The sequence below is a fragment of the Phyllostomus discolor genome, chromosome 13 (assembly GCF_004126475.2).
Source record: "Phyllostomus discolor isolate MPI-MPIP mPhyDis1 chromosome 13, mPhyDis1.pri.v3, whole genome shotgun sequence".
Classification (NCBI taxonomy): domain Eukaryota; kingdom Metazoa; phylum Chordata; class Mammalia; order Chiroptera; family Phyllostomidae; genus Phyllostomus; species Phyllostomus discolor.
This window is the reverse complement of record NC_040915.2, coordinates 17,362,772-17,375,101: the sequence shown is the minus strand read 5'-3', so window position 1 is coordinate 17,375,101 and position 12,330 is coordinate 17,362,772. Positions and strand designations below refer to the sequence as shown.

The 12,330-nt window shown below is 44.1% G+C and overlaps 1 protein-coding gene across 2 annotated transcripts in view; it reads left to right on the top strand.

Annotated features, from left to right (window-relative positions):
- PRELID2 (PRELI domain containing 2) overlaps positions 1-12,330 on the top strand; it is a 72,120-nt gene that overhangs the window by 38,426 nt on the left and 21,364 nt on the right. Inside the window, exon 6 of one of the 2 annotated variants that reach the window (XM_028529041.2) lies at positions 2,366-12,280. The exons of the other annotated variant lie outside the window; for it this stretch is intronic. Coding sequence (XP_028384842.2) covers positions 2,366-2,410 — 45 coding nt within the window. The 3' untranslated portion in view covers positions 2,411-12,280. Of the gene's footprint in view, positions 1-2,365; positions 12,281-12,330 lie in introns of those variants that run through there. 2 annotated transcript variants of the gene reach the window in all.

Sequence of the window (12,330 nt, the reverse complement as noted above, 5' to 3'; positions counted from 1 at the left end):
CAGCAGATAGGTCCTTGAAACAGAAGCACTTATAGCCCAGTGAAGCCCATTGTCTCGCGATGAAGCACAAGTCTCTTCACCCCTCTGCTCCTCAGTTTACTTGTCCACAAGTGGGAATTTTAATGCATTGCCACTGACAGGTGAGAAAGCAACATTTGAAAGCCTTCAGTATATTAAGAAGACAGGTCACAGAGGAGGGGACCCCCCAAAATCTGAAATTTATTTATATAAAGTTGTGTATTTATTCTTATGTGTTTAAACTTCAGTCACCTTCCAAGTATTCTCCATTTGAAGCAGTACACCTGTCAAGATTTTTTTCCCACTGCTCAAAATAGTTTTTGGACTTGTCACTTTTGATGCCTTTAGTGCTTCTGTTTTTTGTTTCACCTCTTCCACACTGGCAAAACATTTCCCTTTGAGTATTTTTCATCAGGGAAACAAAAAAAAAGTTGCTCAGAGCGAGATCGGGTGAATAGGGAGGGTGGAGCATGGGGATCATGCTATTTTTGGTCAAAAACTGCTGAACTGGCCATCACCAGTTCAGTGCAGTGTGGGCAGGTGCACTTGTACATCAGCCACCATGAATGGGCAAACACACTGAAAGTCTTCAAAGAAAATTCACTGAAGCTGAATGCAGCCTCTCACAGCAGTGCCAGCTGGCACACTGATACAGGTGCGTCCCTAGAACTCACCTAGTGGAGGAAGCCTGTACTGCAAGGGGCCTGCCCTCCAGAGAAGATCATTCTGGGTCTTTTTGCTTCTCACCTATGTGTAAGGTGTTCTCTTTGTCGTTAAGAATTGAAAAAAAAAATTCTACTTGCATGCTTCTTTTTTACCCTTTCTTTTTATGATTGCAGTTTTGTCTTGTTTTGTTTTTGCTTCTCAAAGTCACATGAACATGTACTAGATCTGCAACTGAGAAGTTCAGTTCTACAGACACTCTGGGTGTCAGCTGTGAGCCAGGCATTGGGTGGCATGCTGGAGACACAAGCAGGAGTAAGACAGCTCAACTCCCTAGACGTCCAGCTCAGGGTAGAAAGCATAACAGGTGATGAATAAACATCTGTTGACGCGAAAATGTATTGAGCCCACTTGGTGTTTGGTGTTTTGTGTTCAGCACTGTGCTCGGTACTGACAAGGATATTAAAAAACAGCCAGTGCTTAACAAGAGCTTACTCAATGCCAAGCACTGTGCTTGGCATGTATTACCATGTTTATTTATCTAAACAATTCTATGGAATAGGTGCTGTCCCCAGTTTACGCCTAGGGAAACTGAGGTCTCTAACAGCAAAGCAGTTTCCTCGAGGTCACGGAAGTACAGAGTAATGAACCTGGAAGTTGAACCCAAGCCTGTCTGACTCCAGAGTGTGCTGTGGATGACCGCACCACAGTGCCGCATCCATGGGGTCTGCGTTCAGACTGCTGCGTGGGCAGGGTGTGAGTGCTTGACCGCGCTGGAGGGAGGAGACATGCTGTGTGTGTGAGGATGGGGCACGCAGAAGCAAGGAGCTCGGTCACCCGTGGAGAACTTGGAACAGACTAAAGGAGTGAGGAGCCCTGGTGTTGGTACTTGGAAGGGCCTTTGAGTGGCTACAGAGTGTCCTCCTCCTGTCCCCCTAGCCTCCGTTTTTGGCCTAAATGCCATAATGCCACGCAGGTTGAGCGTGTGTTTAGCTGGCATTTCTGCCATTTTTGCTATAGTCATATGTCCTTTTTCTGCTTTCCCATGGACTGTGGATTTGTCGTGCTTCTTGTTCTGAAAATATTTTTATATTAATATTAAAGTATATATTAAGATTTTTATTGTGGCAAAATATACATGGCATAAAATTTACTACCTTAATCACTTCCAAGTGTACAGTTCAGTATCACCGCGTCCATTCAGTGGTGTGCAGCCCTCACCACCATCCGTCTCCGGAACGTTTGCATTTCCTAAGCAGAACTCTGTAGCCATTAAGTAATAGCTCCCCATTTCTCCCTCCGAGCTCTGGGCAAACACCATTCTGTGTTTTGTCTCCGTGAATTTGACTACCCCAGGTACTTTGCTTAAGTGGAATCCTGCAGTCTTTGTCCTTCTGTATCTGGCTTCCTTCACTTAGATTATGTTTTCAAGGTTTATCCACGTTGTAGCATGTGTCAGAATTTCCTTTCTTTTTAAGTCTGAATAATATTCTAACGTGTGTATGTATAACTACGTTTTGTTTGTTCATCTCTTGACGGGCACTTCTGGCTGTTGTGAGTAATGCTGCTGTGAACACGGGTGTATAGAGATCTGTTCGCGTCTCTGCTTTCAGTTCTTTGGATGGATTATATGAGAATTCTATGCTTCATTTTTTGAGAAACTGCTTAAACGTTTGTTTTCGAGGTAGCTACCTCTCTCTGCCCATGCCAGCAGTGGAGGGTGCCCTGACTGTATTTTTCTCAGGTCCGTATGGAAGAGGGAGTGCTGTATGTACATATGTTCTGCACTCTGGCCACTGCCGCTGCTCGGTGTGCCCTGAGGGGCTTTCCCTCAACCTCGGAGGCATTCCCCTGTCTCTTGACTGGTCATATTCTCTGTCTCTCTGTCCTGATTCACGTTCTGGTGGACAGTTTTGACCCAAGATGGCCAACAGAAGGTGGGTGGAAAGTGTTGAAAAAGTGCCACCATGTACAAGTAGCACGCTGGGTGCCAAGTGTGCATTTTAACATGCCTGGAGATAAGGAAGCGCATTCAAACCAGACCAAGGAAACAGGGAGGAAGACGGGAAGGAAAATAGGGTTCAGTGGCAGTCTGGGACACGTGAAAGGCTTCACACTCATTTCTGCAGCTCGGGGAGTAGCCAGCAACTGTGAAGCAGGAAGGGGAGGAACGTAGACCAGAGACAAGTCTGACCTGGGGACATTCCCTGGGGCAGGCGTGTCTCCGGTGCTTCCACTTTGGGGAAGGCATTGATTTCTTAGGCCAGTGTTGCTCAACCTTTTCCCCATTATTACCCAATCCCCCCACTAGGAACCTTTTAAGACAGTTTTTTTCCCTAACTGCACCCCCTCATGAAATTTTAATACCATAGGTATGTGGATTACCTGTTTATATACTGTATTATGTCTTTGCATTATACACAAAAAGTGTTAGATATTTTTCACTCCCAAGAACAAATTGTCACCTCGTTTTGATAGTGTACCCATTGAGAAAGTATGCTTTACGGTGCGCTGGGTATAACTATCTTTTGGAGTTTTTGCCTCCATCTCCTCAAATCAAAACAGAATATTCATTAGTTCTCCCTCTCCCTCCAAAAAAAATTCCAAACCAAAATTAAAAGAACTTTTGGGTGAACTCTGTGTCATTCTTGGCAAGCCCCACATTTTACTTTTCTGGGAGAGGCTGAAATGGGTTAAACATAGAGAAGAGACTGGTGGTTGCCAGAGGGGAGGGAGGTGTGGGGACCGGGTGAGAAAGTTGAAGGACTTGAGAAGTGCAGATTGGCCACTACAGAATGTCACGGGGACGTGAACCGTAGCGTGGGGGAGATGATCAGTAACATGGTAACGCCTGTGTGTGGTGCCGGTTGGGTAACAGAAATTCCGAGGTGCACAATTGGTAGGGTGTTTGATTGTCTAGCCACTGTGCTGTCCATCTGAAACTAATATATCATAATATTGAATATAAATTATAATTGAAAAATTTTTAAAAATTTCAAAAAAGATACATCCTGAGTGATGCCAACCCTGTCAGGCGAGCATTCCCTTTTGCCCGTTGTCTGAGCACTCAGAGACAACTACAAACGCTGCCAACAGTGCGGGGCTCTCGTTTGGCCCTTGCACGGAGGTTCCTTTTCCTTCCTTTTTTTTTTTTTTAAGTTTGCAGAATACATTGTCAGTGCATGATAAAATAATTCGTTATTTCAGCCACCCTCCTGGCAAAGCCCCATCATTAGTTCCATCGTTATGCTTATTGTGTTGTTTGGGAGGCTGAAGCAGGGGAAGACGGAATGCAAACACGTGTGAAATGTTTGCCAATGAAACAATGTAGGCAAGCCAAACAGTCTGAACTTCGCCTTTGAAGAAGGTCTGGTTTAGACATGCTGTAGCTGAAGAGATCTGAACACACCGCTCCCTTAGGGTGTGTGCTTGTTTGAGCCTTCACAAAAATCTGTTTTAATAGTGGGAGAAAACTCCCTGAGACAGAAGATACTACACTTGCATGTGTCTGTGTGTATTTATATATATACACACAAGGACATAAATACCAGGAGACAGGGATCCCTGGGAACCACGTCAGAACCGCCTGCTCTCCTGACCTAAGATAATTTGTGTGCTAAGTTGTATAGACCAGTGTTCCGTTCTTTTTGGTGCGTATTGGGAATTGATGATAATCTGAGGTCAAGGAGGGTCAGCTGCAACACAAGCAGACATTTCATTATTTATTTATTTGCAAATGGGCATTAAATAGTTGATCTGTTGTGTAAGCTGTGTTAAGTCTCTGTCCTTCTGGGTGCTCTGACCGTGAATCGCATGAACCGTTCTCTGAAGTCTCGCATGAGCTGACAGTATTCCAAAGGCAAAGTTCAAAGGCTATTTCACACATAGTGTCAGGCAGCCAGACTCTTCAGGATCCTGTGGCTGGCCCCAGGACCCTTTTGTTTAGACTTATGGCAGCGTGGGCGGTATGCGGTAAAGTTGGCTGGTAAAGGGCTTGCTGGGTAGAGTGTTGCAGCCTGATTTTGCAAGGATGGGTGTGTCTCTAGAATTTAGAGCTTATCTCTATTATCTTAAGTCACACTAATTAAGTTAATGAGAGTCGATTTCTAACACTCATTATGCTGGTTAGCAAGCCACTGATTTCACCAGTGAAAATTCCAGTTTTAACATTCCTTATGCTAATTATCCAAACTTCTGCTGTTGGAGAGGGAGGTTGTTAATTAGAATGATCATAGCCAACCCCGGAAGTGCAAAGCCGCCTGCACGAGGGCGCCTGACTCCCCGGGGTATCAGGGGAACTGACACATGGATTGTAACATGAGACTGCGTGTGCTGACATATTTTGAAGCCGATTATAGACATCCTAATACTCATATATACCAGATATCAACTCCTGAACGAAAAGCCTAGTGTGTTCTGCCTTTAGAAAGATTATTTTGTGTGAAACAAGTTTTCGACTGTGTGTTTAACACAGAGATCGACTGTGAAATTCCAGAGCAGTGCCTCTTGGCCTGTGTCTGGTTTTCTCACATCCCAGGTGTCACGCTTGACATCCAGAACCATGGATTGACTCATCTGTGAAATTCAGTGATAATAGTCTTCCTTCATGGGGTTGTTTGAAGGATTCAGTGAGGACACATACATGAAACATGCCTGGCACACAGAAAAACTCCAATGATTATTGGTGTTTAGAGTTCTGATGAAAAGAATATTTTTATGAGTAAATAGCCTTAATGCTGATATGAACAAACATTGTAGATAACAGCAGTATAGGTGAAGTTTATGGGGTTTTTTTTGAAAATTCATTTAACATTTTGGTAGAGATCCTTCCATGTGTCTCTGTGTATATTTGCATATATATATATGTATATGCACCTTTTTTTTTGAGAAACAAGTCGGATCATTCTGTTCATTAGCCCAACTTTGTCATTTATGGACATTTTGTAAACATTTTTCTGTGCCATTACATGTTCCTTGAAAACATGCTTTTTGATGACTTCATAATACTCCATTAGCATACCATCTCTTATTGTTGATTTCTATTTTTTTTTGCTATTACAAATATTATTGTGGTAAGTCTGGGAATATAAATACTTCTGTATATTTCTGATCACTTTCCAGGTGAAAGCGCGTTTTTAAGACCTTTGATACATGTCACCAAACTTCCTCCCCAATAATTCTGCCAGGTTATAGCTTCCACCACGAGCAGACTCCGGTATCGCAGTGTTCCTGCTGTGTGACTACATGAGTGATTTAACCTCCTAGAACTTCCATTTGTTGTCAGGAAAGCAGGGCTCATTATTCTACCCTCGGAGGATTCTCGTGAACAAGAAATGAAATAGCTCCAGTCTTCTGATTTCTGCTCCCAAGACATTAACAGTTCGTGCTTCTGTCCTCACCTAGTTGTTGGATCTCAGCCCTTCTCCAGGTTTTTAGTTGTGTTACCGGGGACCAGTTGCCCTGAGCTCCTCAGTTCCCTACTGTCAGTGAAATGTCTAGTGTGTGCACCGTGCCTGGTTGTCACAGCGCTAAGAAAGAGAGGCCGTTTCAGGATCCTAAGAGTCCAAGGAGCCAATAAAACTCATTCAGAAGAAAAAATAAAAGTCGCAAGTCTGACATAAGAACACCAGTGGGAGATTCTGCTGACTACATATTGGAAACTTGTGTCCTGCTTGGTTACGTGAATTATTTCAAGATTCTTCCCATTACTTGGACTGCTAGAAAGAACCGATGAAATAAGTTCTGTCCCTCTAGGTCCAGAGGGTGTATGTATTTCCTAGCTCTCAATTTACGTCTGTTGATAATACTTTTTAATCCCACTCTTGAGTGCTCAAATAGATTGATTTACTTGATATTTATTCATTAGATGCTGAGGATATTACCAAGAATTCTGATGTCTAACCATTTATTTCTGGCTCAGTTACATAAGAGCATCTGTCCTCTTTTTACAAATTCCCCTCCCCGTCAGCTCAGCTCATCCTGCTGTTTCCTCTGGAGTTTCAGTCCTGAGCAGTGTAGTCCTTGCAGTGAAAACATCTTGGTGAAACTGAGCATTCTGTGAGTGATACAGTTTTTGTTCCTTCCGCTGAGTTTAAATCAATACCTTAACTTGACTATGAGACTTAGGAATCCAAAACCCCTCAGTGGCTCATTTGAATTCATTGGGGTTGTAACGGGCTGCTCAGTGGTAAAGCTTTCAGGAATCCCTTCAATCAGCCAGCTACCATGCGGGGACTTTGCCTGCTACGAAACTAGATGAAACCTGGGAAGTTAAGCTCTTACTTGAAATGACAGAAAGTGGCTTCCTGAGCTCTATGTCATTATTTGAGTAGCGACTGGACATCATGTCTCTGCAAAGTGCATTGAGGGGCGAGCTGCCCTGAACTTCACTATCATTTTTTTTTGTTAAGTCAGGGATTAAATTAGGAGATCATTTTCAATTCTGATGTATGATTTTTTTTTTCAGCCCACCCTCTCTTCTCCCAGTGTGTAAATACCAAGATTTTAAAAATTTGCCTGAGAAGTAATCTTTAATCGTGCACAAAAAAATTCAGGAGTTTAAGATAAGTGTGCATCCAAGAATGCCAGAGATAATTCATGTAACAAGTAAATGGCTTGAGCTGGCAATAAAATATTTAAAAGAAGAAATATACTTTCATAAAATACTTGTTAGGAAGAGGGGGTGGTAAGCATATGGTAAGACTGTAAGAATTTCATTGAGAATCCTATTCATGTAAGCTAAATAAATTGCACATTGCAAAGATTTGTAGATATTGTCGGGTGCCTTTGAAGTTTTAGTGCCCAGTAATAGATATGTTGGCTTATTTTTAATCCATGCCTTCTGTAGGCACAGACTGTTCTGGAAACTTTGGAGAAAGCCAGATATAATAATAATAGTAGCTACAATGTATTGAGTGTTTACTGTGAGCCCAGCACCTCACTGTTTCACGAGCACCGAGTTCTCCCAGTAGCCCTCTGAGTGAGAGATCGTTGTTATTCCCACGTTGCCTTTTCACAGATGGGGAAATGAAGGGACACAGAGGTTAGATTACTTGCACCGGGACATTAGCCAGTATGTGGCAGAGCTGGAGTTCCTGGTGGTCTGACCTCAGAGCTAACCCTCTGAACTAGCCTGTACTTTGACCCCTTGACCTAGAGGACAAACAAAATCCTTTGCCCAAAAAGCTTGGGTGGGGAGACAAGACAAATGCGTGACTCGTTTTCGTAGTACTTAACTGTGACTGTTACTTCCCTGTTGCTCTTGTAACCAACTGGGTGTCTTTGGAGACTTGGGAGCCATGTTCTCTCCACCATTCTGGGTAGAATTTCCAACCAGCCTGTTACTTTTCTCAGCCTGTTCTTGCTCTCTGTTATGCTAAATTCAAACACAGAGACAATGGAAAATAGGAGTTTGTGGCCACTATAAATCTACACACAACTTGTATAAACCTAAGGCAGGCACGGAATTGAAAACTGAAATAGCTCTGCACAGGCTGCACTGAAATACCAGAAAAAATAGAGGCTGCGCCTGCAGATTGTATGGGCTAAGTACTTAGTACATCGGAGGCACAGATCTTTTGTGGCTCAGATCTATTGTGGGATTGGGCTGGGATACAGCTAGGCTCTTTGTGCTAAATTGAGGCTCTTAGTTTGACAAACTAAGGCCAGGAAAAGGTCGTTCAGGCATCTCTGCTCAGGGATTAATACAGAATTCTGGGGAGAACAACTTGAATTGCAAAGGGAGTTTCATTTCTTAAAGGTACACCCATCACCAGTTCAAGTTCAGTTGTGTGTGAAGCCCCGCGGCATGCGAATTAAACGCTCCTCTGGCCCTCTGAGGGGCCAGACGTTCCCCTGGATTGTTCCACCCCTGTCTGTGACTCCGTGTTCTGTCTCCCCCTCTCCTGTAGAATTTCATCTCTTGCTGAAGGCCCGCTTTGGTTGTGTGCACTTTCTGTGGGACTCGGGACTCCAGGCAGCGCCGGTGCCAGGTGACTGGGAGGAGGTGGGGATGCCTGCTGGTTAAGCGGCAGGAAGCCTTGTGTCTCATGCACCCAGGTTGGCTAAGACAACACTTTCAGGTTTTTCTGATTCCCTTTTACTGCCTGGGGTGTGACCCCTTATTCTTTGCTTAGCTTTCTTCCTTAGATTCTAACTAAACTCTTTTTTTTTAATTTTTCTCTGAATTTCTTTAGGAAAAGAAAATGATGGCTTTTGGGGAGTTAATTAACTCCTTTCATACTGACACCCAGTTTAATAAGAATTTAAAGGCTCTAATTAAAAATTTTCCTCATCAGTGGCCTTTGGCGGGGATGTAGCTTTTGTTACTTTTAACAAAGACATTAACTCTTGTTTAAGACCACCGTTTTTCCTAGTCTCTGTACTTCTTGATGTGTTTGAAGTATTTCATAATTAAAAACCCTGCTGCATTCCTCCCCCAAAACATATTTTTTAAATTTTATTATAGTTGTGTTTGACTAGGTCCTGCTCACACGTAAATGTAAATTGTATTTCCAGGAGAGCCAGGCGTGTTCTTTTGCACGAGTTCTCTTTGAAACCAGCAGAACGCTCCGCACTGGTCGGCTCTGTGACCTCGGGCAAGCCAAGCGATGCTTTGAACCTCCCTGCCCGCCTCTGTAAAGTAAGGACAGTATTCCAGCTGACTGCAGAGAGGACTCGTGAGGAGCAAATGGGTCTCCTGCCTGAAGCATGGAGGGCAGGACTTGGCACGCAGTGAATGACCAGTTGTTTAAAAAGAAAAATGCAACGGAGTTATAAGCAACAGCTTGTTTTTCCCTTTGTGACGCTGACAGATCCTTCGTGGTTATCACGAGCCTGTGTTTGGAGCCAGCACAGTCTGAGTGTAAACCTCAGCGCTGTCCTGCAGAGAGTGTGTGCGAATTTGACCTCATTGTAGGTGAAATGTGGACAACGGTACCTACCTTATGAATAGGAACATTAGAGGAAATTGTGTAAAGAAGTGCTTAAAATACTTTGGTGCACAATAAACACTCCATAAACGATAATTATCTTTCCATTATGACTCAAATTGGCATATTTCCCTCTGGGCTTTCAAATGCAAATTTTAAACCCTCAGCATTACAGCATAAGTACAATTTCATGTCTTGCTTTTCTGCAAGTAATACTTTATTACAAACGTCTTTCGCAGTAACTACACAAACTTCAAAGCCATCATGTTAATGACTGCATAATATTTCATTAAGTAGTTATATAGTAGTTGATTTGACCGTTCCTTTTGTATTACATGTTGAAGTTATTTCCAAGTTTTACCAGTGTGAGACCACATGAAACATCTTCATACACAGAGCCCTTCGTATTTTGGATCTTTCCCTTAGAAAAGGTTCCATGAAGTACTCTTCTCAGTGTCTATTTGCATGATTCTTTGAATGTACTCTTCATCTCCCGCACCGAACCCCAGGCTTCTGCGTGGGCTTGCCACTTTCTCCTCCATACCTAGCACTTTTTTAATGAGCGCTCAGTAAATATTTATTGACTTAGTGCACAAATGCCCATGTTGTATTAGTTTCCAAAAACGGTGAGACTTCATGTTTTCATTTTATGATCTTAATAATAGTCTTAAAAGCAGAGAACCGTCCTGTCCATGGGGGAACTAGAAAAGGGAACAGTAACAGGTACCATCCCCTGAGCACTGTCTGTCTGTGCCCCAGGGATGTCTTCAGTACATCGCATGCATGCTCTCTTCCGATGTGCTCAGCAGCCTCCTGGGTAAGTGCTGCCACCACCGTTTCATAGACCAGGAGGCGCAGAGCGGGGAGCTGTCTTGTCCGACATTAGACAGGTGGGGAGCGGTAGAACCCAGATTCAAACCCGGCAGTTGGGCCCTTGGTCTGAGCGCTTGATAACAAGGCTGCTTCCCCCCACACCTCACCCTGGTTTTACTTTTCCAGCAGTGAATCCCTTTACACTTCAGCCTGACACGGTATTTCCCAGGGAGCCTGAACTTGTTGTCCAGGTTCCAACAAGGTGTGACCCAGAGCTGCCCCTCTTAGCCTGAAGGATGGAGCATCGGTCCCAGAGCAACAGCCAGCACTGCTTAGCACGCTGCTTGTTGAACAGGAATCTCACCCTTGCAGTGCAACAAGGGAAGGATGTGTGGATGTATTTTTATACGCCTTGGAGTTTTTACTGAAGGGAAGACTTTATTAGATTGTTTAACATCCAAGGCAGCCGGTGGATTTAGAACATTGTCCGCGTGGGTCTCATTAACCCATGTAGGAGTACCTGGGACCAAGCATACAAAGGATGTGATCCCAGGGATTACCCGGTGATGCTTCCCATTGTTTGTAATTGAAACGGTAGAGCACCTTTTAAAAAGTTATCAACTACGTTATTATGGCATTTCTTCAGTTTCTCTGTGAGACCATAGGAAATATATACGTTGGTCTCTGCCCCCAGCCCCTGGCACAGAGCTTGTAACACTGTCATAATATCCTAAGTCATACGGGCACTGGGAGCATCTCTTGTTTTAGTATTTGTCTTTGACCCTGTCCCTGACACAGGGCTCCTGCCAGCCTTGTGGGTCATTAGGTGATACAGTGCCAGGAGCGTCTTTTGTCTGAATGAGGCGACTCTCATCCTGGAGGGGGGCTGGTCAGCAGAAAGACCAAGTCACATCAGAAGCTTGGAATTTTCAGCCCCAGCCCTCATCCTCTCAGGAGAGGGGAGGGGCTGGAGATGGAGTTAGTAACTGGTTGTGCCTCTGTGAGGAAGCCCCCCTAAAATCCCATCAGCATGAGGTTCGGGGAGCTTCCAGGTCGGTGAACAGACCCATACTGGGAGGGTGACTCGCCCCGACTCCATAGGGGCAGAAGCTTCTGTGCTCGGGATCCTCCCGGACCCCACTCTGTGTACCTCTTCTTCTGGCTGTTCATCTGTGTCCTTCATTGTATCCTTTAATGAACTGGTACGTGTAAGTAAGCGTATCCCTGAGTGCTGTGAGCTGTTCTGGCAAATTAATTGAACCCAAGGAGGGGGCTGTTAGAACCTTCAGTCTCCACCCAGTTGGTCAGAAACACAGGTGATAACCTGGGCTTGTGGCTAGTGTCCGAAGTCTGTGTGGGGGTCCTGTGGGACTGAGCCTGTGACCTGTGGGGTCTAATGTTAACTCTGAGTACATAGTGGCAGATTGGGTTAGACTGCAGCACACCAGCTGGTGTCAGATACCTGCTGTTGTTGTGGGGGACCCGCCCCACCTTTGGCGACCAGAAGTGTCAGAAGTGTAGTGTTTGGTGTGAGAAGTAAAGGAGGCTCACAAGGAGAAACAAGCACACAGTAGGGGAAGAGCTGCGTTTTTCCCTGCACAGGGAGGAAACTGAGTTTCTCCATTTCACTCCGCTTTCCCCTTATCAGTATACTGTTGGGCTGGGAATGAAAAAAAATTTGTGTCTATAGAACTGCCATGTTTTCCCCCTTTTTAAAATGACTAAACCTTAACAACAGCGGTTGTTTTATCTTTACACTGCTATTAGCATATAGATATTTGATTGTCTTAGTCATTTGTATGTAGCTTTTGTTCTGGATACTCTGGTTAATTTGTGATGGTACATGCTTGGAATTTTTTTTAAAAAGCGTCACTTCTTAGACTTGCCATGGACGGAGTGGTTCCAC